This window comes from Camelus dromedarius, chromosome 24 (genome assembly GCF_036321535.1).
Source record: "Camelus dromedarius isolate mCamDro1 chromosome 24, mCamDro1.pat, whole genome shotgun sequence".
NCBI classification, from domain to species: Eukaryota; Metazoa; Chordata; class Mammalia; order Artiodactyla; family Camelidae; genus Camelus; species Camelus dromedarius.
Window position 1 is genome coordinate 10,493,930 of NC_087459.1, and position 25,941 is coordinate 10,519,870.

General features: G+C 46.9%; 1 protein-coding gene and 1 non-coding gene across 4 annotated transcripts; one reads left to right on the top strand and one right to left on the bottom strand.

Moving 5' to 3' along the window:
- Nucleotides 1-1,199: 1,199 nt before the first annotated feature.
- HMOX2 (heme oxygenase 2) lies at nucleotides 1,200-25,745 on the top strand. Of its 3 annotated transcripts, XM_064478407.1 has the most exons (7): nucleotides 1,248-1,311; nucleotides 2,552-2,808; nucleotides 21,520-21,646; nucleotides 22,851-22,968; nucleotides 23,354-23,845; nucleotides 24,734-24,860; nucleotides 24,957-25,745. In XM_064478407.1, exons 3-7 carry the CDS (start codon nucleotides 21,561-21,563, stop codon nucleotides 25,082-25,084), a joined length of 951 nt encoding a protein of 316 aa, XP_064334477.1. In that variant the 5' UTR covers nucleotides 1,248-1,311; nucleotides 2,552-2,808; nucleotides 21,520-21,560; the 3' UTR covers nucleotides 25,085-25,745. The 3 variants fall into 3 exon arrangements, with proteins under 3 accessions (XP_031303264.1, XP_064334477.1, XP_064334478.1); XM_031447404.2 differs by lacking the exon at nucleotides 2,552-2,808 and having other exon boundaries at nucleotides 1,200-1,311; XM_064478408.1 differs by lacking the exons at nucleotides 1,248-1,311; nucleotides 2,552-2,808 and adding an exon at nucleotides 4,044-4,193.
- TRNAT-AGU (transfer RNA threonine (anticodon AGU)) lies at nucleotides 3,614-3,687 on the bottom strand. Its single transcript has one exon. It is a non-coding gene; the product is annotated as a tRNA-Thr (tRNA).
- Nucleotides 25,746-25,941: the final 196 nt, after the last annotated feature.

Sequence of the window (25,941 nt, forward strand, 5' to 3'; positions counted from 1 at the left end):
GGCCCAGTATCTCCTCAAGATATTTGTATTGTGTCCCCTTATTGGATTGAGAAAGGAATGTTATCACCTCAGGAGTTACATGGCTGGTGCCAGGATAAATATTAATCTTTATGGTTGAGGAGGTATTTCTGCTGTTGGGGAGGTCTGGTTAATGCATAATGCGGATGCACAAGGCACACTGGTGGGGAGGGAGGAGGCCCAAATGGGCAGAGAAAAATTTTGTTTAAATTTTTCTTGTCTCCCCTTAACATACGAATTTTTATTTCATCGTACTTAATAAATCCTCCCTAAAAATTTATCACGAAAATGTATGAACATACAAAAAACTCATCACTTTCATTCTTAACATTTTGCTATATTTGCTTAATTAGATGGAGTCTAGCCATCAATTCATCTTATTTTTTGATGCATTTCCAGCAAGTCGTAAACATCAGTACACTTCACGCTTTAACACTTCAGCATATACATTATTTTGAGTTTAGTATCTGTTTTTAAGGTTACATTTACATAGTAGAACGTATTTTTGTGTTTTCCTATAACTTGATTTACCCCTTCTACTTGGTGTTCTCCCTACGGTGGTGTCTGCCCTTCTTTTTTAACTGTGGCACAACTCTATTAAATGGATGTGCCCCAGTCAACCCCCAGCCCAACCTCTTCTGATGAACGTTTGGGTTGTTTCACGGTTTTCACCGAAATGGCGTGTCCTGGTAAGTGCTGCAATGACCTTCCTAGTTTGTGCCTTTTTGGGTTCTCGCCAAGTGTTTCTCTGGAACAGCTTTCCCAGAAGTGGAAATACTGGATCAAAGAGAATGTCCATTCTAAATTTTAACAGACCTTGCCAAACTGTTCCCTCCTTCCCAACAACTCCCTCAAACACCGCACATTGTCCACATCTTTGCCAATACCGGACAATGTCAGTGTTTTAATCTTCAGCCAATCGGATGGTTAAGGGAATGACGGGAAACCAGTGTGGATGGAACAGAAAGGGCAGGTGGAGCCCAGCATGAGATGAACCTGAGGCGGTGGCGACACAGGGCTAGAAAAGCGCGTAGCCCCGAGGCGTCCTCTTAAGCACGGGGTCTCAGGGAAACCAGCTTTTTCACTCGCCAGCACTCAGACTTCTGCAGCAGACCTGGCGGCCCGCAGAGCTGCCTCGCGCCCGCCGCAGGGGCGTGTCCTCCGCAGGCCCCGCCCCCGCTGCGTGCGCACGTCGGGCCGCCTGCTCAACTGCGGCGTGCCGCGGCGGCTGAGGGAGTCGCTGACAGACTCGCGGACGCGGCGCTGACGGGAGGTGGAGCGTCCCTGCGGCCGGTGAGTGCCCGCGCCCTGCCGGGCCTCCCTCACGGCTCCTTGGCGACCCTGACCGGCCCGGGTCCTCTGGAGCTGGGCTTGTCTGGCCGCGGGCCGCTACGCCCCGGCGCCAGCCTGAGGGACCCCGGCGGGCCCGGGCGCGGGGTGGCGGGGAGCCGGGCGGGCGGGGCGGGGGGACCCCGCTTCCCAGACGGTGTTTCAGAGGCCAGGGGGCGGCCTGAGCCGCCCGTTCGCGTTGGTCCCCTTCGGGCCCACCCCCTCCCGGCGTCACGAGTGCCCCGGGGAGGTGACCCCCGGGTCGCCGCTAGCGGACTTGGCGTTCCTGGCGGGGCTTGCAACCTCTGACCGCCCAGCCGGCGCGTCCGTCCACCGTGGGCCAGAGAGGACCCGGACCTGGCCCGGCGTCGGAGATCCGTGTCCGGGAGGCTGGCGTGGGCCGGGCTCTGCCCTTCCTCCTCCTGACTCACCTCAATCCGAAGGGCCCTTTAAGTCGCTGTCGTGACTTCCCCAGTGACCCGCGGCCGCCACATTGCGAGGGACCAATGTCAGGGACAGCCGGTTAGTCTGGCAGGGAGTTTACGTGTCACCTCATAAGCGCAGTGCCCTAGGTGTGTTAATTGCCCCATAAAAGCTGCAGGACCGCCTTGCACCGCCTTTGCACAAAACCTGTATGTGTCATGCTATTTAAATTACTTATGTGGCCTGTGGCTGTTCATCCTTCTTATGTTGTATTCATGGCTCTGTGAACCACACAAGGCGGAATGTGATTGAAAAAAAGGTAAACATGGTATAATGTCCTATAGTTCAGGAAGCCCTCTCACTCCCAGCCCATAACAATACCCTGTGAGTTGATAGTTTTCCCACTTGTAAAATGGGGTTAATGGTGAGATTCTGGTTAAGAGACTTGGACTGCATCTCACAACCAAGAAGATGGCACAGATGGTCCTGTCCCTGGTCGTCTGCCCCCAGATCCCATGAGCTTTCCTGAACAGAGCTGTAGAGATTAGAAATGGATTGTTATTTAACCTGTCTTCCCCCTTCCCCTAAACTGTCCTCCCAAGTAGAAGGAAACAGGAACTCAGTGGTTGTATGTATTTGAATTTCTGTTACGGCATTAACCAGAGTGTTTTGATTAAAATTTTACCTGCTGTATTAACATTTTTAGTTTTTCTTTTGCAAGGAGGGGCATAAGGAATATAAATGAGTAAATCTGTGCTTTATTCATTATTTTTTTTTCAAGAAACATCACGGGACAACATCACAGGCTTACGAGGAGCTCACTGTTCAATTGGGCATTTACAAGTTTACTTGGTGAAATTGGAAAAAAGTTTTGAAATAACAGTACTTAAGCCAAAACACTGGTGAGGGTATGGGAATTCGAGGGACCTTGGAAACAGACGCATCGAGTGACCTCACCTGACTGGAGATGTTAAGAGGAAAAAACCTGTGATTCTCCATTGTCTGACTTGATATCTTTTTTTCCTTTACATCAATAAGGTGAGATGGTGTGAGTCACCAGAGTCAGCAGTATGAGCTACTCTAGAAACGACAATGCCAAGGAGAAGATGAGTTACAGAAAACATTAATTGCCTTTGGCTCACCCCTCACTGAGTCTGTCGAAAAGCAAAACTAGACAGACAGCTAAGGGCTTTGGGCTACCTTGATTTTTGTTTCTTTTTAAAAGCTGACTCTCATCATAGGACAGTTAAACTCTATCAGATTTGTACCAAAAACTGAAATATCATTCCTCCAGGAGGAAGCTGTTTTTGAAAATTGGAATTGTATGTTTCAGTGTAAAATTTAGAATTTAGCTTGTAACTCCTTGGAGAGAAAGATGAAAAATTTGAACAGTATATTACTTCCTTGTATATCATTGGCTGTAGTTAACTAAGAAGTTAACAGATGATTAATACAATCTCTTTTTTCTGATAGTAGTTAATGGGAGAATTAAGAGATCTGGGTCACATCTCCTTTTGTGTTGAACACAGTGAAGGTTATTTGCTTTTTAACTTAATTCATTGTATCTGATAGGTTTATTTGTGTAGAGACATAGGATGAAAGCTCTGTCTTTCATTGTAATGTGAATAATCTCTCAGGATATTTTTGCCCTGCTGAAGAGTGCCATTACTGATTCATTCTTGCCAGCAATGAGAGAGAAATGGGGGTGGGGAGCGAGTCTTTAATTGAAAGAGGTAATATAACTGCTTATACTGGGGTCTTCTATTTTTAAGTTCTGTTTTTGTATTTTTTTTTTAAGTTTTTTTTGGGGTGGGGGTAATTAGGTTTATTTATTTATTTTTAGAGGAGGTACTGGGGATTGAACCCAGGACCTCATGCATACTAAGCATGCGCTCTACCATTTGAGCTATACCCTCCCTCTTTTATTTTTTTTATATGGAAAATATTTCACTCTGGTGACCACTCAGGTGCTCTGTAGTATTATTCTCTCTATGGTTTACTTCTCCATATTGACTTCATTTATTTACTGTAAGATGTCTCCCATTGTATTACACGTTTTAAAGCCAGGTAATGAAGACAGCTGACTTTAAATTCTTTTTAAACTTATAATAAACTGAACATACAGTAGTGAAATACATAACTGATGGTCTGGTCTAGCAACATTACATATATCTACAGAATATGCAGTTACATTTATTCATAAATCCTTTTGATATGACCAGTGTCTTTCCATTTAAGAATAACAATGATTTTTGGAGTTTACTATAGATAATTTAGAGGTGCATAGCTATTGTGAAGGAACTAAATTTACAATCAGTTCATCAGAGGACTGCATCTAAATTGCCATCATGGCTGACTGAAATGGAGCCAGGAACTCCTTCTGGGTCGTCATATCAGCCACATCTATATTCAGACCTTACAAGGTAATATTCCTGAACCCTTAACTAGGTATTTTGAAACAGCGGTTAAATTCATGAGGCTCTTCTCAGTGAGCAGGTTTTAATGTTGCTTTGATGTAATTTTAGAAGGCTTTTAGCAAACATGTATTTCTCAAAGTGATGTATTTCTTCTAAGCAGATATTTTAATAGTAATCCAAAGGCTATTTAGTCTGCTTATGGAATAGAAATTGCATCAGGATACACGTCTTCTTGCTGTTCAATGATGTGATGTTGAGGAGGGTTCTTTTTCAAATGAATGCTTAAGTATCTCTGTGAAAGTCTGCAGATACACTGCTTTGTACTTCAAAATGATTGAATTGTTAAGTACAAAATTGAGCTAATTAATCAATTTGTAACCATTATTTTCACTCACAAACAACTATACAACACTAGACAATGTTTTGCATCTAATTTACATTTAATTTATATTGGAGTGAAAGATAAACTGTTTTTCTCTAAAAAAATAAAAGCTGTAGTGGTATATTTTTGGCCATGAGAAAAACATTTTACACCCTTTGAGCTGCAGTTTCTGTATCTGAAAAATGAGGTGAATACTTGATGATCTTTCAAGTCTTTGGCGCCTTGAATGCTACTTTTTGATCTAGGATGGGGTTTCCAAACCTTTCTATTTCACTGGGCTTGGGATTTGGCCTGGGAACCTGTGTTTAAAGTTTCCCATGTGATTCCTGTTTGGGGCGACTTGTCTAAAATACAGGCTGGGAAGAAGAGGGAGTAGACTGGCAAGAACGCAGAGAAGTAAGTGACAGGATACACGAGGGAGACAGCAGGGAGGACAGAAAGAGGGATTGTTGTACGCAGTGACTGCTGTCAGCCTTTCTGTCGGAGGCCCAGCAAGTGGATATTCTCTTCTCTCTACTTAGAGGAAAAAATTAATTTTTGTCACATGAATAGATTTGTTTCCTTCCCAGGAGTATCATGGGCCTAATTATTGTCATAGTTCTCAGTAACTTTAAAAGGGCTTTGAGGGAGAATGGCATAAAGAAACAGCATCCCGCCAGCCTGACTTTTTCTGAATACTCCCAGCTTCCTGCCTTTCTCCTGATGAACCCTCTGTCTTGGAAGACTCAGGTTTCCCTGTCAAGTATTATATTCAATCCCACAATTACCTGAGGGCTGTGGGAAGGTGCTAGCAAGATTAAAACAATCTGCCATCAAGCTTTTAGCTAATCTAGCTGGCTTGCCTGCCTCATCAGTCACTGTGGTGATCATATTTATTATGCCAAACACTGGGACCCATAGTCTGAGCGTACAGGTGTACTGAACGAGTTGGTGAGACAGGATATTTGAGTAAACTGTCCTGGAAAATCTGGAACACAAGGCTCTGTCTTTAGCCTGTTGTCTGTACTGCACAATTAGTATTTATAATATAGTACACCTGATATGTTATTTATCTTTCTACTTCTCCATCTCTCTCTCAAGCTACTTGAAGTCCAGAACAAGATCTTAGGCCTCTTTGTAATTCATGGAGCCCATGAGCGTTGTAAATATTTGTTGATGATAACATGGCATGTCACATGCCCAAGTGTAGTCATCCCTTCCTTAGATACTGGATCTGCTGTTCTCTCTGGCAAGACTGCTACCAGCTACTGCAGAGTAACTGTTGTCACCTGGAACTCCTTCCAGGGCAATTTAGAGAAGGGCAGGCAGATGAAGGGGAAGAATTGATGAGCAGAACTGACGGTGGCTTGGGAGAGGGGTCTAGGTAATAGTGTTTGAAGGCAGATGAGAAAAGCAGGTGTAGTGAGGGGACATTAAACCTTTACTCCCTTGGTTTTCTATAGGAAGACAAGGGAAGAGTCAGGCCTCTCTTTGCTTAGTAGTAGCAGGTATCCCACTAATTAGAAAATAACTTTTAAAACATTCCTTTCCTCTACCACACACTTGGGTTTTTGTCAACCTCAGCAGAATTTCTAAGTATGCTCAGTGTCATGTTTGTCTTGCTTTGTAGCACTTTTTGTGTTTGCTGAAAGTCATAATGGTGGACCCAAAAGGAACAAAGTGGTGCGACTGGCTGCTGTAGGTTATGCTTTCTTGCCTTTACATGTGGCTTTTCCAGGGCATATGCCCAGATTTTAAAGAAGTCAACACAGTCAAGTGCAAGTGCCTGCAGGTAGAAGGACAAAGAAACAGTGCTATCTGCCTGTTTGGCAAGCGTGTACTGCCTGTGTGGTGTGCAGAGTACTGGCACTGAGCAGGTGTGCAAAAACAGCAGCAAGCCCAGCAGTCCTTGGTCACCAGGAGTTGGCAGCCACCTTAGGGAGGTGCATAACAGTAAATTCACTTTGTAAGGTTTATGATTGTCGCTTGACATCAGTATTCTAGGAGGTCAGGGAAATGAAGAGCTGAGAAATGGAAAAGATAGTAACTTGAACTGAACCTCACTGGGTTAGGCGAAAGACAGTAGGAAGAGAAAAGAAGGGAGGAGGGGAAACCCCTCTTTAATGAGCCTTCAGGGTTCTTACCGAAAACGTTACCCACAAAAAGAATGTCTGTCATAAAATGACTCTTCTAGAATAGGGATTCTTAACCTGAATTCTGGGTCCACAGGTGAACTTTAGGGGCCTGTGGTTGCTCTGGAATGGCATGAGCAACATTTTTTTTTAAATATGTGATTGTCCTGGAGAGAGAGTTCGAAGCCTTCATTTGATTCTCAGAAGGATTTGCAACCCCAAAAGGCTAATGATTATTCTGACAAATATCCTTGCCACCCATCTTCAGAAGTGCATGTCTGAATTTGTATCTTCAGATGCAGCGGTATTTGGATGGAAGATTAGAGACAGAAACCCTAGGATTCCTTTGTAAACAAACAACCTTCTGTTGAACATTAGCTGTCATGAAACAGAATGCTCCTGCAAAGGACAGCGTGTTCCCATATAGACAGTGGTCTAATCTGGTTCCCAGGGGGTGGGGCCCCTAAAGTGCCCATACTGATTAGTGTGAGTGAGGCTCCAGATCTGCTCTCAGAGAGACCTTACAGTCAAATGTAGCTGATTATAGTATACACCTGCCCATGATACAGACTTAGAGCCAAGTAGGATTGTTGGGGATGGTGTAAATTGACATAAACATCACATGCTTTTTGGAAGGTCAGGACATTTTTCAGAAACTGCTGGGACTGTGCAAAACAAGGTATGAAAGAGTAGGGGGAGCCCTGCTCAGGCCTGGGAACAGTGGCTGATCTGGGATCAGCCTCCCCCTGCTGTTTTGAACATACAGGCCTGAAAGACTGTTCCAGAGCTGCCGTCACTTAGCACGCACAGCAGGAATGGAAACTGTTTCAAAGTGAGCACCCTAGCTCCCCTAGACCTCTGCCAGCAAACCAGGCTGAGCTCAGAGTTTCTAAGAGCGCTGTGTCCCTCTCCCCTCCCTCCACTCCCACTGTGGATGCTTTAACTGTGGATGCTCCACTGTACTTGCTTCACGTGTTGACCTTCTGTGTAGGGGTTTAGTTTGGGAGAATGTTGAGCATACCTTTCAGTGCCCTGGGGCACTTGATTCTCTGCCTTTCTTGGACAGTTGCCCTCCCCGTTTTGTCTGCCTTCTTTTTTCCTAGTTATTCATTATTGCCTAATCAGGTCCTTAGTCAGCAATAGGTGTTCTGGGCCATTTGAATTTATTTTTGATGATGATGATAGATGGTGATAGTGATGTTTGACTAGTTCTGGAGACCTCTTGGGAATTACAGGCACTCACTTCACATAGCTTTAATTCTTGTAGTTGTAGGGGCTGCCTCTGAAACAGGAAGTTATTTAGTAGCAAACTGCTGTTTGTTTTTATATTTTCTCTTTTGGTAAAGTGCGATTACTGTAGCATTTTGCTTTTTCCCCTTGCAATAATGATAACCTAATGCCTTAGTGTATTTCCTCCAAAATATGTTTAAAGACAGGGTGTGGGCTTGTTAAAAGAAGGTTGATGTCTTCCCTAGAGTAACAAACGTGAAGAGAATACTGCTACAAAAATCCCTTCTCTAAAGCCAGCTCAGTGAATATAGGGTTTTCACAGAGGCAGACAGCAGGAGGAGTCGGTGGTTTGTGGGTGCCTGGGGTGGAGGAGTGCTGGCAAGGGTTTGTTACCTGGACTGTTAAAATTTTGCCTATTTTTTTTTAAAGAGTAAAACAGTATTCTGCTCTTAATCAGGCTTTCAAAGTCTTTAAAACAAAATCTAAAAGGTGTGTTCTCAATAGCTGTATCTGTGGAATGTAAGGAAGCCAGTAAAGGCAATGCAGTGCAGCCTTTCCCCATCAGATATGAAACAGGGAGCTATTTGAGCAAAAAGCATCATGTGCTTGGTCTCCCCATGAGGCCCATGTCACTCCTGCCTCCCCCACCAATAGAAATTTCTGCAGTAAAAATGCTACTCAAAAATGCTTACTTATTAGCCAGCCATTTTTCTTATTTCTGGGATTCTCTTTTAAATTTTCTCTTTGTCACCTGCTCTTTGATAATACCTTGATTTTGAGACAACCTTAAGTTCTGGAAATCATTCATTCACTCAGCAAACCTTGATTAGGTAGGTACTCTGTGTTGGGCAGTAGGAGGCAAAGATAAATGAACCGCAATCTGGAATAAAGACACGTATACCAAGAAATACTGTAACAGGATACAAGCGCTATAATAATGAAAGACTTGTCTAAGTAGCTCTTAATGTAATACCAGGACTCCAAGATCGTCCAGTTCATTGTTTTCTAGACCTTATTTTTAGAAGCAGCACAACTCTATTTTCGAAGAACGTATGGGAAGGAATAGGGGAGTTGCTCTGTCTGAAATGGGTAGATGGAAGCCCAGTCTTTCCTGCTCTGCCTCCAGTTAAGTACCATCCTCCCTGCAGCTCACTGAGAAGTGCCTTTTATTTTACACATGAAGGTGTTGCAGTTCCGGGGAAGTCTTGTAATACAGTTAGTGCAGACCTGGTAGTAGAACTTAGTTCTCCTCATTCTTAGCCTGCTTGTCAGTTGGACACCAGACTGATAAGCAATAATGAGATTTTCTCCCAGTTTTGTGTTCCATTCAACAAATAAATCAGTAAACTCATTTCTGTCAGGGCTTCGCCTCTGCCTGACTTTGTTTTACTGAGCCTGCTTTAAAGATTTTGCATCCTAGGAATCGAAGTACAAATCAGTCCTATTCCCAGGAAGGTACTGTGACCCTTTTCATTGACATCTGTGGATGGTGCCAAGTTATCCTGCCTACTGGCACCCTCTTCTGTTTTCTGGTGGAAATTCATTTTCTCCAGAAATCTCTGTAAAGGGTATTTGATGAAGGTATGATGGATGGTGTGACGCATAGTGCCAAAACAAACCTCATCTTGTCTCCCTGTAAACAGATGAAGGGATGAGAAGAGTCTTAGACTCATCCTTGTGTGAACCACTGCTTCTGAGGTTCAAGCAGGGTTTCTCAACCTCGGTTTTGTTTACATTTGGGGCTGGATTGGTGGTGGTGGGTGTGTGTGTGCACGCATACTTGTACTTTCTGTGCATTGTGGGATATTGAGCAGTATCCCTGCCTCTGTCTGTTTGATTCCAGTAGCACAGCCCACACCCCACATCCCACTTGTGACAACCAAAAATATCTCCAGGTATGGCCTGATGTCCCTTGGGGTGTAAAATGGCCCCCATCTGAGTCACTGGGTTGGGGATTGATTATCATGGGATGTAAATGCAAATCAGAGTTATCAAGTAAATTTTTCACTTACTTCGACCTTTATTTACAGCAATGAGCTGCTCTAAAGAAACAAAGCAATAACGCATCCTGTCCCCCATCTTGACCCTCTGTAGCATGGAGGGGCCTTCATGTTCAGAGCCTCCCTGAAAGAGTTTGAACTCTGGTGATTGTCTCCCTTTAGGTCCTTTGCAAAATTTATTTTTTTAGAAATTCCAAGGTTTTTCTGTTCCTTTCTTGGTATCTGGTGTTAAAATGAAAACAGAGTGTCTTCATAGTGAGCATTTAACCCAGGATAGATTGGATGCTACTGTAGGGCCTTTCATAGAGACAGGGGTATTTCCATTTCTTGACTAAAAGTATATAGGAACATTTGTTAACTTTAAACTTTAACTGACTTTTTTTTTAAGTTCATTAATCAGCATCATACAACATGGCACAATTTTATAAGAAATTTATCTCATTTAATTTTTATACTTGGACTCTCTTGCCTTCTGAGATGGCCTGCACTCTGTCTATGGAGTGTGTATCTCCCTGAATAAATCTACTTTCACTTTACTGTAGAATGTGTATCTCCTGGGGCTACTCTCCCTTCTGAGGGGGACTGCGTTCTGTCTATGGAATGTGTATCTCTGTAAATAAAAAAAAATTTTTTTGGTACCTACCTTGTGGAGTAGTTATTACTATCCTTACAGATGAAGAAACTGAGACTCCGAGAAGCTAAATAGCTGGTCCAAGGCCACCCAGCTTGTGTGCAGCAGGACCAGGGTTTATCCTCTGTCGTGACCAACTAGAGCCTGTGCCTTAACCACATCCCTGCGCTGCCTCTCAGCCTGTGTGTGGATTCTCTCTTGACTGGGCTTATTAGTTCAAGTAGGGTTTGTTGGGAGTCTACCATGGGTTGGCTCTAGAGATCATCACACAGTTCCGTCATTGCCCCAACTTCTTTGGTGTCCTGTCAGCACGTTAACATTGTGCTGTGCCAGTAGGACTTCCTTGCCTGTGGCTGCTGTTAGACTTGTTGAGCCCATCTCCCAGAAACTTTGAGATGGAGAGATTCAGTCTCCCATGTTTTTTATTTTATTTTTTTTTGCAGGGGGTAGGTAATTAGGTTTTTTTACTTGCTTATTAATTTTTTAAATGGAGGCACTGGGAATTGAACCCAGGACTTTGTGCATGCTAAGCATGCACTCTACCGCTTGAGCTATACCCTCCTCTCTTCCATGTCTTAGAATGTATACTGACATACAGATACTTACATTTGTATCTGAATAATAGTCAGATTTATACAGACACTAAGTTACTGCCAGTGACTATTGCATGGGGAGGCTGTGTTCTGGGAATTTCATACTGGTGAGGAAAGTAAAGTGCATGTCTGTGGAAATTTCATGAATAGACCAGGCAAAGTGATGTGTTATCTCTTAGCTTGGATCCTAGAAGGCTTCATTGAAGAGCTAGAGCATCTAGAAAGAGAGTTTAAGGGCAATTTGTTAAGTAGTCACTGTGCTGCCTTGATTTTTCTGCCTTTTAAGTGTGGTTTTGAGGAGTGTTGCAAGTAGTTTGTTCCTAACAGTGAAATGTATGAATGTTTTGTCTTTAAAAAATAAGTTTTATTGACTTAAAGATTATCCCTGCAAGTCAGCTTTCATTCTGAGAGGCTTTTTAGAGGTGAAGAGAGAGCTGCTGTTTCAACTGACTACTGATAATTTCACATCCAATATATCTTCTCTACCCGCTAAGCTCCTGGCTACTCCTAAGGGACATTGTCATTCATGTACACATCAGACCAGACATACTGAAGGAGGAAACAGTTGAGAACCCCCATTCCTGGGAGCTGTTGCCTCATTCATTAATACAGGGAACTAGAGAGTAGGGTACCAGAGAGTAGGGTGGCAGCAGGCTGTCAGCTCTGTGCCCTTGACCACTCCTTCAGTGGAGGCAGGGCCTGCTGGTAATGCTGGGAAAGCCGAGCCTCTTACTCTAAGAAAGTCCAGTGGCTGCTGCTGCTGGTCCCCTGCACCATAGACACAAGCCTGTGAGGACGGGGCCAGCCTCTTGGAATTACCTGTTCTTAGTGGGGTCTTGTTTCCTTGCCCCATTTCCACCTACCCCTACCCCTCCCCCTGCTGCCAGACTCTAAGCAGTTGTGAGAAAGCCTGGGAATAATTCTTAACTCTGCAGGCCTCTGGAAAGGCCTTAAGGTCCACAGTGAGATACAGGAGCCATCTTGTTAGATTGACCAATGCCTTAGCCAATGGAATTGCTAATCTTGTAAGAAGTTTATGTTGATATACTTCCTGTCTGTCACACTACTCTTTCCAAGGCAGAGTATATTTTCAGTCGATAGAAAGACAGGACTGAACAGATTTTAAACCCTCCGTACATGGAGGACATGCTTTCAGATTCTTGAAACCAGATGTTCTATTTCTCTGTAATTACTATGGTAATAGGTGCTATAGAAATGTGCAGACCCTATTGTGACTACCCCTTGGTGTAGGGATGCCCCAGAGCCTCTGGCTTCATTGTACACCAAGACCTGGCAGGTCTGGCTGCTTCCCTCCAGATACCGAGCTGGGGAGGGGGAGGTCCATTCTCCCCTTTGGGACCAACCGTCTCCAGCCTTGGCATGCCCTGCTAGTCAACAAAAGCAGGGCTCAGCAGGGAACAGTCTTCTCAGGTTGCCATGTAACCTGAGCAAGCCAAGGTGAGTGTTGTGGGGGCAGGCAGCAGCAGCTTCTGAATCTTGAATCTTCAAATGGGAGCCTGAGCATTTACTTCTCAGAAATCATAGGATTAAGCTCACTTTTCATACTAAAAAACCAAATGGCACTCAGTGGTTTAGAAAACCCTTCTACTGAGAGCATAAATGCATGTGGTATAACCTGAGTTTCCATTTGCTAGTAGTCTGTCGTGACACCATGCTAATCTCACGTTCATGTACCACTGGGGATTAACTGGGGACACAGCAGGAATGACCTTGCATTCAGAAGGACTCAGGTTTGGTCCTAACTCGACTGTTAACTCTCTGAGTCACCTTGGCCATATTACTTAATTCTCTTGATCTTAGTTCCTTTGTAGTTATGGGACTCTGCTCAAAAGTGACTTAGCAAGATGTGTCCACATCTGTTAGACGCGAGTCTGGTGCTTCTCTGCACCACCTTCTCCTGTGTGAACTTGAGGGGCCAAAAGCCCTGGCAGGGATACGACTTAGGTTCCATCGAGCCTGTTTGTAGAGAGGAAAGCACCCAGGAGCCCACAGCACTTCTAGATTTTCCAGAATGGAAATTCAGCAGAAACATCCTAATCACCCACTCTCTCCCTCCACCCTAATGCTATTTGGAGTCGTCATTTATGAGAGGTGACACTTGTTGCACCTGAGTGAACAGAAATGTGACTGACCACTTAGTCCACAGGACACATGCTTTCAAGATTGTTCTAAAGTTGGAATGTTTTTGCTTGCTGAGACTTAGGGGTGACACATGGTCTTTTCAGCATTCACTGTGTTACAACCAGCTCTGCGGATGTCTGGTGCCTAGGCTTTGTTCTTAGAAAATCCTGGCCTGACCATTTTAGAATTCAGTCAGGACTTCTATGCCCACCCCCCAGGTGCTTCTCCTGGAACTAAAGAGTCTTTGTCTTCTCAGTCCTGAGACCTGGTGGCACTCAGGGAACAGGGTGGGTCTTATATTTATTTCATTCTTACTAGGAAGTGCTCTTTACCAGGGCTCGTCTTTGGCGCCAGCAATAGTAGACTTTTGGCCCCTTCTCTGCCTTTTCATTGTTTCAGGTTTTGTCCTGGTGGCAGCTTGGAATGCTTGCTCAGTTGCATTTGAACATGCTAGAGATGAGCACACACCCTCCCTAGTGAAAAAAGCCCGCCAGAGAAGTCTTGGACTTCCTGAGTCTTGTCTGTTTTTGAGGTTACTAAGAGGCTAGCTCCCTTCGTTGCTTTCTGGTTTCTTGTTGCCCAAATGTGCAGGTGTGTGTTGGGTAAATCTGACACAAGAGCTTTGTGTCCCTGGACTCCTCACTTTTCCAGGATTCCTTGTCTGAACTTGCTCTTTATCAAGAGGTAGTTATGTGTTCAGTGAACTGTGGGATTGAATTCACCCAGTGATCAAAATGAAACGGGTGAAGCTCGTGTATAAGATTTGCTGAGGATTGGCAGCACCACACTTCAGAGACCTCAGGCTGCTTATTCTGCAAACTCAGAAGCTAGTGACGTGGATGATGTGGTTTCCTCGTGGTTTGGGGTTGGGGGGATCTTATCAACTGCCTTGTAGGGTCAGAGCTGACTCAACTCTGTGCACTACTCCGACATCTGTCTCAGCCAGCATTGAGCAGCATCTGCAGTGTGGATTTTCTGGCTAAAGTGGTTACAGGTCTCACCTCAGAAGAACAGGAGTTCCCACTTCCTGGCATTGCCAGGGAATGAGGACTGTCAGAAGTCCTTAGGTATGACCGACTCAGAATTACCGAATTTCACATACCTCCTCAGTGTTTCATAATCACCCAACTTTGCCAACAACTTTCTCAAGAGATCATCTGCACTTGAGCAGTGTTATATTTCACGAAGCACTTGTACACACATTAGCTCAATTAGTCCTCACAGCACACTTGAGAATACAGAGCAAAGAGAGTTTTGTTACCCAGTTTTATGGATGAGGAAACTCAGCCTTCAAAAGGTTATGACTTACCTATGGCTGTGAAGCTACGCAGCATTGGAACTCCAGGTCTCAAGCCCAAATCCTTCTAGTTCTAAGACCATGCCTTTTGTGCAGGGCCCAGCTGCCTTTCTGTTCCTGAAGGTGAGCTGGGTCTATACCAATAATCAACAGTAAACGGGAGCCTGGAAGTGGCTCCTATAAATTGGCAGGTCCACTGAGCTCCCTCCCCCAACATTCCAGTCTCCCTGAGGTCTGGGAGCAGGGCAGGGGCAGTCAAGGGGCTGGTTAATACAGAAGATGTGTTGCACCTCCTCTGCAAATCGCTGGAAGCCAAAACTGGACCTTGGTGCAGGGTTTACTCCTATAAGCACTGGATTTTAAGCAGTGCTAAGGAGAATAGGTTTATCTCCACACTCTGTCCAGGAATAGGGCTTCTTCCCCATGTTGAGAGTTTTCTGGTGTCCTAACAAGGTCTGAAAAAAGCTCAGCAGGAGTGTCTCCTAGGGTAGATCAAGTAATAAATAGTTCTGAGTTCATTCTCAATTCCTTTTGTAACATTTGTGTAACTTGTTTGTTATAAAGTGATTTCATGGTCATTATCATCTTTGATCCTAGTAGTAGTCTCGTATCGTATTGAAAGCTGGGCAGCTAGTCATTACACTTCACAGGGAGGGATTGGGAGGCTCTGAAGGGATGCACCTTCCTGTCCCCGGCTTCCTCCCTCCTGCTCTTGTTCCTTCCATGGTTTGTTCCCCAGATCATATATAGGGTTATAAGTAAGATGTTAGTTTACTCTTTTTATGTAGACAGATACTCAGAAAAGAACTTTTGGGTAAACAACCTGTTTGTTTTTATCTGCTGAGGCCTGCCTGCTAGGAGTGTGTGGCACCATTAAGAATTGACTTGGCCTGAGTATGGTGTTAAACAGAAACAGATATTCTCACTTAAAGGCGAAACGCCTTTAGGGGCTATAGAGAAGGAACAATCCTATAGTCCAGTAAAGGAGTATCTTGGACTCTTGTATTCTGTGTTTATTATCCAAAAACATTTATGGGGCACATATTGTACATGGTTTCTGTGAGAGGTGATGCATCTTGAACTGTGACCCTCCTGAATGTCACAATGTAAGTAGGGTGGGGATCCTAGACAAAGAAGTATACAACTGAAAGTTTCAGCAGGAAGAGTGGAAAGCACACACATATCCATGGGCTGCAGGGAAGAAAGCGGCACCAGTGACCAGAGGCAGGCCTTGAGACAGAAGAAGCCTCATTACCCACAGTACTGGCTAAGAGAAGGAGCCAGAGCCCGATGGACTGCCTGCCTCACAGGCCTGCAGGTGAGGAGCAGCCTCGCTAGGCAAGGGGGAGTGGATGAGGGACTGGGCCTGCATGGAGCAGTCAGAGGGGCCAGGGGCCCAGTGCCCAGCTCTGTTGCGGGGAGAGCAGCCAGAGGCAGGGACTATGGGGAGACCCTGGGCTGCTGGAGCCCTGGGAGGGGAGCAGTGGACTCCGGAGGAGCAGCAGAGAAAACACAGTACTAGCTAGTAAACGCAAGAGCCAACCCAGCTGAGGCCTGTGGGTTGAGGATGGCCTTGGCCAGCTCAGAGGCATGGGAATTATAAACAACTCGTTAGTTAGAAAATCTAGACCACAAGAGAGGGGTGGAGGCGGAGGGAAGGAAGGGAAGAGGAATGAATCAGATCTGAAGAAAGATAAAAACTAAATTTCATACCATTTAATTCAGAGACCTAGCACCCAACTAAAAATTTTATTATTTGACTTGGTATTTTAGAATTTAACCAATATTTTATTGTCACCCCTCCCCCCCTTCCTATTTAGCTAGCTTTCTCAGTAGTCATTCCATTTGTGCATCTGCAACAATTACAACTCAGGTTGGAGACTCCCCAGGGTGCAGAGCTGTACGTGATGTGGAACATGGATTGTGGATTCTGGGAAAATAAGAGTCTGAGGGAGTCTTGATCTGTCTTGTGGGATGCTTCTGGTTTAACGGGGGAAACGGGATGGTGGCAGTTGGGGGAAGATGAAGAATAGTCACCTTTTATTAATGTGACGCCAGTTCCAGACAGGAGTCAACTCTGAGCCTCTAACAGCCTTTTAGGAAGCAGGCAGGGACTCCTGATGCCCAGCAGGGAGGGAGCAGCAGTGGATCCTGAGCAGGAGTCTGAGCTGCCAGTTACCTTCCCTCTGGCTGTTTCCTCTCTGTATGGGTGGTAGCACTAGCTCCAGGTGGGCGTCCCTTGAGCTGCGGTAGCCGGTTGCTGGTCACTGTCAATTCCAGTCAGGTGGGAGAATTGTTCTAACTTCAGGGAGCTGGTCGTTCTGCCTTTCCTTCCCTTCTAGTGCTGACCAAGCTCAGCAACCCCCCACCCCACCCCCACCCCCCCGCCACCCCTTCCCTCAGTTTGTGGTTTTCCAGGGCAAAGAAAAAGAAGGAGAATGAAAAAAAGAGTTGTTATAGATGAAGTCTCCATTGTGCCTTTTGGGATCGCCAGGTGGGGAATGAGTGATGATACAGCCTTAGATTATGTTTCCGTCCTGCGGCAGTGCACGAGGCTAACTGACCTGAGATTTGCTGACGTGGGTCTCTGAGGAGGAAGACTTAACACCTTTGAACATGTCTGTTCTTTCAAAAGCCTTAGTTCCTTGAATCTGTCATTTACCAGGGTGGAGACTTTGAAATAAGTATTCTGGGTCTGCTGGGCAGGTCCGCAGGAGGGAATATTGGTGACAGGGTTGTTGTTGCTACTTCTCTCAGATCAGGTGTGGGAGTAAAAACCGGTAGTGATCAGGTGAACAGCTCAGAGTATAGAATTATCAAGTTGTGGAAGTACATTTTATAAACTGAAGGCCACAGTTTCTGGAAGTAGAAGAGAGAGAGGGCAGATTGATCTTTCTGGGATTAGTAACAGCAAAGGACCCAGGGAACTTCCTGTTGTTTAGATGGTAGAGCACAGGGTCTTAGCTGGTTTGCTTGGTCCAATTCCTCTCCTTCTGTTCCTCTCTCCTCTCTCCCCTCTCCCCAGGCTTTCCCTCCCCCCCTTTCAAGAAGGAGCCAATTGCCTAAAAAGTCCAACAAATAAGTGTTTAGAGCTTTCCAGATTCCCTTCCTGTCATCATCAGTATGCTCAGTTATACACAGTCGGAGTTAGTGTTTAGGGTCCTTTTTTGAAGAAATAAGTTTAGACTTTTCCATGTGTGGGTGCAGCCCATCAACTTGTCGCAGCGATGCCAGGATTCCATTGTTTCCTGTTGTTTGAGCAGCCCTTCCCTGTACTGTTAGGCTGTGTGCCTTGTTTCAGATGTCACAGTACGGCTACTTCTCATTTTGTACAGATTACTTTTAATACTTATTCAAGTGTGGGATATTCCCAGAGTGGAATATTTTGGGATCTTCTTGTTTTTGTTTTTGTTGGGGGGATGAGGCAGCTTCTTGTTGATAACAAGAGGTTGAAGTCTAAAAAGGTTTTACATTTATTATTTGGCTTCTGATTTTCTAGGGATTCCAATGGTTCTTGCAAAGAAAATAGGATTTGGGTGTAGAGGTCACCCTGACCTCGTTTGGCCATGTAGCTTTTCAGAGACTGAAGTGAATTCTGTTTCTGATGTGCAAGGTGGCTCCTGAATGCCACACTGTACGGCCACTCCCTTGAGGAGCAGTGATCAGGCTTTAGGGATGGATATGGGCCCCTCTTCCTCATACCCATCCTGTGTGGGTTGAATGTACTAACGGAGCCTTCCCGAGAGTGTTCTCCTTTCCTGGCAGATGGAGCTTTTAGCACGTGTTAAGCACTCAGTATTCTTACTGCTGGGGTGGAATAAGCTGGTATCTGTTTTTCCTTCAAAGCAAAATCCTTAACCGTGTTTTGAGTTTAGAACCTGTTGAAGTAGTGGACAGCAGATTGCTCTTTGCTGTCCACAGGTGGATACTGTTGGCAGAATGCATTACACCATTGCCGGCCCACCTTCTTTCCTCTGGATTTGTTGTTCAATAAGTGTTTATCGAGAGCCTATTATTTTCTGGGCCCTGGAGTGAAGCATATAGCTGTGGCCCTGCCCCTGGGGCCAGAGTCAGGCCTAGGAGGAGGGAATTGGGGGCCATCAGGCAGAACCCAGTTGAAGAGGGTGGAGGGGGAGTGTACCCAAAGGGAGCCTGATACAAATTAAATATTGCTGAGAAAAAGGTGCCAAGGTAGACACCTGTGGAAGCTGGCTTTCTCTTCCCTTGTCTGTATTTTTAAGAGAATCAGAAGCCTTGTTGCTTAAATGACTACATTCTCCCAGAGCATGCAGTTATTGTCAAGTGAAACAGTTAATGATCACATTTAGTCATGCACACAATCACTGTGTGATCATTATGCTGCATGGAGTTTACCTATTATTGCTCTTGGTAACCTAGGCAACTGAATGACATCTGTTTTTGTCTTTATGTACTTTTAGTTTTGCCTGAAGCAGCATGGGGGCTGCAGTCCTCCGGTGCCTGGGACATGTCCCTCAGCATAGTCATATACCTTTCTAGAGGCTCTGAGGCCTTTTACTGCAGGCTTCCCTCCTGTGGGAAGCCCAGAACTCCCATCCCAGCACCGTTTCCTCTCTGCAGGCTGAGTGCTGAGTGGCTGGGGACAAATCGTGGCTCTCAGGGTCCCTAAGGGTGTGGAGCTCAGATGTTACTTCTTAAAAGCCTGTAAAATCAGATCAGTATGGACAAGCTGATGGAAGGCCAATGTGGGGCTTATTCTGAGCTGGCAAAATGTCTACCTCGACCCCTCAGAAAGAGGACGCATAGCTAGGTAGCCTTTCGCCATCTCTGTGGACTGTCCCATTTCTAGCTTTTTTCATATTGTTCCTTGATCTGGAGGCACTTCCTCTCCCTTACCTCAATTCTTGTCTGTTGTTGAGGGTCTGCACCATACCGTTCACCAGCATTATTATAGAGGAGAATATATCTGATCTGGAGTCAAGAGAAGTTCCCATTTCCATGTTATGCTATTTCTTTTCTTTCTCTCTTTTTTCCCCCCAGCTTTACTGAGGTATAATTGACAAATAAAATTGTAATATATTTAAAGTGATTTGATACATGCATATATTGTGAAAGGATTTCCGTGGTCAAGTTAACACACCTATTACCTCGTATATTTACCTTTTTCTTACTGAGAACCCTTAGGATCTATTAGCAAATTTCAGTTATGCAGTACAGTATTATCACCTATAGTCAGCATACTGTTCATTAGATTCTCAGACCTTTTTCATATTATAACTGAAAATTTGAACCCTTTTACCGGCCGTTGTCCCTTTGCCCTCAACTGCCAGTCCCTGGCAGCCCCCATCCTACTCTCTGTTTCTGTGAGTTGAACTTGTTTTGTTTTTGTGTTTTAAGATTCCACATATGAGTGATACTATGCTTTGTCTGACTTATTTCCCTTTCTGCTGTTTTCTAAGTGTTCTTGGACAACCTCAGTAAGCCTCAATCAAAATGCAAGTACAAGCCATCATATCTAATATTTACTAAGTGCTTACCTCATGGCAGGCAGTGTGCTAAAAGCCTTCTGTGTTCTCACTTAATCCTTCCTATCATTAATCCCATTGTATAAGTGCTAAATCTAAAGGTGAGAAAAGGTTCAGAAAGATCCTGCTGAGTAAACCATGCTTTATATCATTCCAAAAGATAACAAAGATGTAACTACATGCCTAGAGAAGACTCAGAAGGGATGTATAGCAACAGATTAACAGTGGTTATATCTGTGGGGTGAGATAGAGATTGTTTTTTATTGTCTTCTTGTACCTTTCAAGGACCATTTCTTATACTTCTTTGTCCCTGTTGACACCTGTTTCCAGGTGGAGCTCACTAATGCCCAGTAGATAGATGCTGGTTGAGGTAGAAAGTTAGTCTCTTTCTTTGGGTTGATTTGGCCCCCGTCTTGGTAGCTCTGGCTTTGTGTTACTTTGTTAGTTGCTGGTGCAGCTGTGCTGCTGTTCACCTGAGAAGTTCCCCAGATGGGCTGCCCCTTTGCACTGTTAGGGTGGAGGGTGAGCTTGTCGTGTTCAGGGACCACATCTCCCTGGCTGACGAAGGCTCAGCCCTGGCAGCCGGCAGCGGGCACTGATTGGCTAACTTGTGTTATTCCCTTCGGCCTAGCAGAGTCGAGTGGGGTGGGGACAGTCTGCTGGCTTGGTGACTCAGTGTAGCTGATGCAGGTTGTCAGGTACCTTTCGAACTGCTCTGCTTTAAAGCAGGGCTGCTCTGAATGGCCTGGCTTAACCCCCCAATTCATGCCCAGCTCTGCTGCCCTCTGCGCAAGGCCATCTGCCTTTGACAGGTAGGACGGGCTGGCCTCAGGGGCGCTTGCTGCTGAACTGAGAGCCCCTGCACTACTGCATTTTTTTTAATGATTCTTTTTCTTTGTTTCTTATGTTTTAGGTAACTTTTTATTTTGATATAATTTCAAGCATACAGTAAAATTCTAAGAATAGTACGTTGAACTTGTGTACCTTTTAAAACCCATATTTCACCTTCAGCATTTTGTCTCATTTGCTTTGCTTTCATGTCCTCTTGCCACCCCCGCCCGCCCCACATATGTGCATGTACACAGACTCTCTCTGCACCATGTGACAATAAGTTGCAGGTAGTATGTCCCTTTACTTTTGAATACCTCAGTACGTATTTCCTAAAACAAGGATATTCTCTTAAATAATCCCAATGCAGTTATAAAAAACAGCAAGTTCAGCGTCAGTACAGTGCTATTACCTAATCCACCGTCCATATTCAAATTTTTTCCATATGCAGATATGGTACCAGTAATGGCAGACCTTCATTTTTAAGGAAAACACTCCTGAGGCATGTGGGTGACTCCTCAGTTACACTGGCTTGGAGGAGAGCAGATCTAGCAGGTGTTTGGGGGAAGTGACTGTCATGGGTACTGCATCACCAGCTCTTCGTGTCTCTACAGGACCGGAGGAGTGAGAGCAGCAAGAACCACACTTGGCAACGATGTCAGCAGAACTGGAGACCTCAGAGGGGCTGGATGAGTCGGAGAAAAAGAGCTCTGGGGCCTCAGGAAAAGAAAACCACACCAGGTGAGCCATGGGGGCTGGCCGTATTGAGTCAGGTGGGCCCAGGGCCTGCCACGCCCAGCACACTTGGCTTCATATGCTGGGGGTACCAAGTGTGGTCAGAGTTTGTGCTGCTGTGGCCGCCAGGGTGCCAGGCTGGCACCGCAGAGGCTGCAGAGACAGTGGACGGCGGCCTGGGCCGCTCTACACTCTTCCCCATTCCTTCTCACCATCATCTCATGCGAGGAGGCAGGACAGGTACTGCTGGGAGTGCTGAGGGTAGCATCTGATGGTATTTCTGGTCCTTCTTTCTTCTTAAAACCCTAAGCATTTTGTCGTTGGGTGAAAAAGGGTCGTCAGAGGCAGTGTCTTCTACCCCTTCAAATGTGAGAGCAACTCTAACTTCAGGGTTTTTCTTACTGTGGAGGGACAGTTCACTTGAAGCCTCATGTTACCCGGGCATGTTCTTCATCATTCTTAGCCTCTCCTTATAGCCCTGTCATTGGCAAAGCTCTGTTTTTGTATCTTGTAATAATTGCTAATAATAAACTATTCTCAGCACTGGGTGATATGAGCCAGTCTCCAGGCTGGGCCTTGAGAAGCCAAGTTTTTCTTGCTCAAGTGGATGATGGTGTGGACACACAGGTGCCCCTGCACAGTGTGTTCTCTGCCTTGTCTGGTATTGGAGTATGTCAGCACCACTCCATCCTGCGTCACTTTGTTAAGCAGCACAGAGCTAGGTCCTGGCTCCACCGTCCCCAGCCTTGATCTCATTCTTACCCTCCTACACCTGGGCCCAGCCACACATAATCCTGAAGAGGTTGTGTGTTCAAGGTAGGAGAATGGCAGCAGGGCCGCCCCAGGAGGTATACAGTCGGTCCTCCTCCGTGGCGTGGATTCCGGGAGACAAGCTCCCGAAGGCTGGCTGTTCCCTGAAGCCAGCAAATTATGGTAGGATTAGAGGTGTGTGTTTCTTTGGGCACTAGTGGCCGCAGAAGCAAAACATGACTCATTTGAGTGGTTCAGAGAGACATGACATTCTTGAGGAGTAGGTCACAGTCATCCAGAGTGTCACGCAAGTCCTTAGAGCAGACTCCTGTCTGCCTGCCCTGTGCTCCTTGGTTAAGAGGCTGGAGTCATGTTTCTGAGCAGCCTTTGCCTCTAGCTCAGCAAGTGGTCCCCCTGGAGCTGGGAAAGGCTAATTCACACACACACACTCTTTCCCTAGGATGGCGGACCTCTCTGAGCTCCTGAAGGAAGGGACCAAGGAAGCACATGACCGGGCAGAAAACACCCAGTTTGTCAAGGACTTCTTGAAAGGCAACATCAGGAAAGAGCTGTTTAAGGTTTGTGCCCTCGGTCCTGGACTGGGTTGGGCTGGGGGTGTTAGTGCCATGAGGAAGGCCCCCCTGGAGCTGCTCTGAGGGAAAAGCTGGGCCTTTCTCTACGCTCCATGCTTTCTCAACGTCAGGCTGTGTTTTTATGTCTTAAGTGATGTAAAGGAAGTGAGCCACGTTCCGAAGAATTCACCATGCCATTCCTTTAAGAAACAAAAGCTTCCTGCACGTGTGAAGTAATTCACTTCCTAAAAGTGGGCCTTAGGGGAACGGAGGGGGGTGCCACACAAGCCTTTGTCTGCAGCTGTTCAGATGTGTGGGTGGTGGGCTCAGGAGTTGCTGGCTGAGGCCCAGGCCCTGCCCTTGCCCATGGTGTCCCCATCGCCCTCGGCAGCTGGCCACTACTGCGCTGTACTTCACGTACTCGGCACTTGAGGAGGAAATGGACCGCAACAAGGACCACCCAGCCTTCGCCCCCTTGTACTTCCCCATGGAGCTGCACCGGAAGGCGGCACTGACCAAGGACATGGAGTATTTCTACGGTGGGGACTGGGAGGAGCAAGTGCAGTGCTCCGAGGCCACCCGAAAGTATGTGGAGCAGATCCACTATGTGGGGCAGAATGAGCCAGAGCTGCTGGTGGCCCACGCCTACACCCGCTACATGGGGGACCTGTCGGGGGGCCAGGTGCTGAAGAAGGTGGCCCAGCGGGCCCTGAAGCTCCCCAGCACAGGGGAGGGGACCCAGTTCTACCTGTTTGAGAACGTGGACAATGCGCAGCAGTTCAAGCAGTTGTACCGGGCCAGGATGAACGCCCTGGACCTGGACATGAGGACCAAAGAGAGAATCGTGGAGGAGGCCAACAGGGCCTTCGAGTACAACATGCAGGTACTACCAGGGGCTGGGTGGGAAGGGGCCTCTGACTGTGGGGCCCCCTGAGCTGCCTGAAGGGGCATCAGTGCACTAGACAGGTGAACTGCAGCCTGCCCGAGAGAAGGGTGAGGGACCACATAGGCCAGAGGGCACGAACCCAGCGATGGCGCCGCCTTGTTTGATAGAGAGCCTGTGTGCATGTTTTCGGAAGGCGCGGCCCCAGCACAGAGGGGCTGGGGAGAATGGAGCTCTCTCTCACCACAGAATTCTGGTCTTGAGGAATGGATTTCCCCCTTGTTAGCAAGGGTTGCTATGAAGAGTCCTACTTGAACAGTTCAGGGAGAGTGAGAAGAATGACTCAGTTTACTAGAGGCCGTTAGATGGGCCCAAGCCTGGGGAGAGAGCCCAGGTCCAGCCCTCAGCACCAGGAGCGTGGCCACAGGAGGCAGTGAAGTGCCAACCTGACCGTAGGCTTGGCAGCCCCCTAGCCTGATGTCTGTAGGCCTCTGAGGGCCACTCAGGATGAGTCAGCCCTGCCAGGGCCTCATTCTCCCATGTTCCTCTTTTTCTATCATTTCTTGCTAAAAACACCCATTAGAAATAGGGAAGTACTGGTGCTTACATGGGCAGTGCTTTTGCTTTCTCCTCCTGTCTGTCCCCTGGTAGTTTCAGCTGTGGGCTGTGTGTCAGTCGGGGCAGCACAGGTGCGGCCACACCTCGCAGTGCTCATGCTTGGGAGGGCTGCCAGGTCAGCGTGGCCGCCCGGCTGCTGACTGGGGCTGCTGCTGTGTGCTCCTGAGCAAGCCTCACCTGCTCCAGCTCCCTGTGTGTGGGGGAGACAGTCTTCTCTGAAAGCAGAGTGTACACAGTACAGTGATGGCTGTTGATCCTCTGCACCTGCAGATATTCAATGAACTGGACCAGGCTGGCTCCTTGCTGGCCAAAGACACCCTGGAGGATGGGCTTCCCATGCACGATGGGAAGGGAGATGTGCGGAAATGCCCTTACTACGCTGCTAAACAAGACAAAGGTAGGTCTCGTGTCTGAGCTCCCCCGCTAGGGCAGGCATGTCCGTGTTCCTGCGTCCCCCACTGATGCCATGTCCTCTGTTGGTGCTGCCATGCAGGTATCCTGGAGGGCAGCAGCTGCCCCTTCCGAACAGCCCTGGCTGTGCTGAGCAGGCCCACCCTCCAGTTCATTCTGGCCACCAGCGTGGCCCTGGCTGCCGGCCTCTTGGCCTGGTACTACATGTGAAGGACCCACCACACTACGCTGGCGCCCTCCTCCTGACCCCTGGCCCGCCCCCACCTCCACCCACGACCAAACTACCACCTCAGGTGACCTTTTTTTTTTTTTTTTTAAATGCTGGCCTTGAGAAAACCACCAATAAAAGCCAGATGCTAAAGCCTTTGCCTGTCAGCATCCCGTCTGTAGGCCAGATGCTGAGCTGGATGCAGGCCCACCCCCGCTGCAGTCCCCAGGCCATGGCGGGCAGCAGGGCAGCCTGCGCAGCTCAGCGGGCTGGCCTGGGCCTCTGGAACCAGCTTGGCTGCCGGGGCCCCCATACATCTGACCCCAGGCTCATTCCCTCCATTCTTCCTTGTTGTGTCGGCATTTAGGTGGGAACTTTTCCCTGCTGGGAGCGGAGCAGCCAGCAAGTCCAGGCTCCCCTAGCCCTGTGGGAGGGAGGGGGGCCTCCCCAGATGCTGTTGCTCCTCTGCAGGACCTCTCCTGGGGGCAGAGGGCCAGGGGTGAGAAGGGGCAGAAGCCAGACTCACACCCTGCCTCAGAGGTCCTGGGAACTCCGTCCTGGGCAGCCAGTCCTCAATGCTTCTCAAGCAGAAAACCCTGAGTAGGGTCTTTGGCCATGACCTGTGTAAATGCTACCTTCTCAATAAAGTGGACTCTGACAGCCGCCTCCTCCTTCTGGTGCGACGTCCTCCTGTCATCCTTGCTGGCCCCCCAGGCAGCCCTACATGTGTCCCCAGTACTACTGGTCACTCAGCAGCCCTCCTGTCTGGGGCAGTCATCATGGCCATCTCACGAAGACCCTTGAAGTCCAGCTGGTCCTGTGGTTCTCTAATTCTTGGAGTGCTTTGGAGTTTTCCACT

Excerpts from the sequence above, each read along its gene's own strand:
- HMOX2 (XM_031447404.2), top strand. The coding sequence starts at position 21,561 with ATGTCAGCAGAACTGGAGACCTCAGAGGGGCTGGATGAGTCGGAGAAA. Across the intron at positions 21,647-22,850 it reads GGAAAAGAAAACCACACCAG|GATGGCGGACCTCTCTGAGC; the intron begins GTGAGCCATGGG and ends CTCTTTCCCTAG. Across the intron at positions 23,846-24,733 it reads CCTTCGAGTACAACATGCAG|ATATTCAATGAACTGGACCA; the intron begins GTACTACCAGGG and ends CTGCACCTGCAG.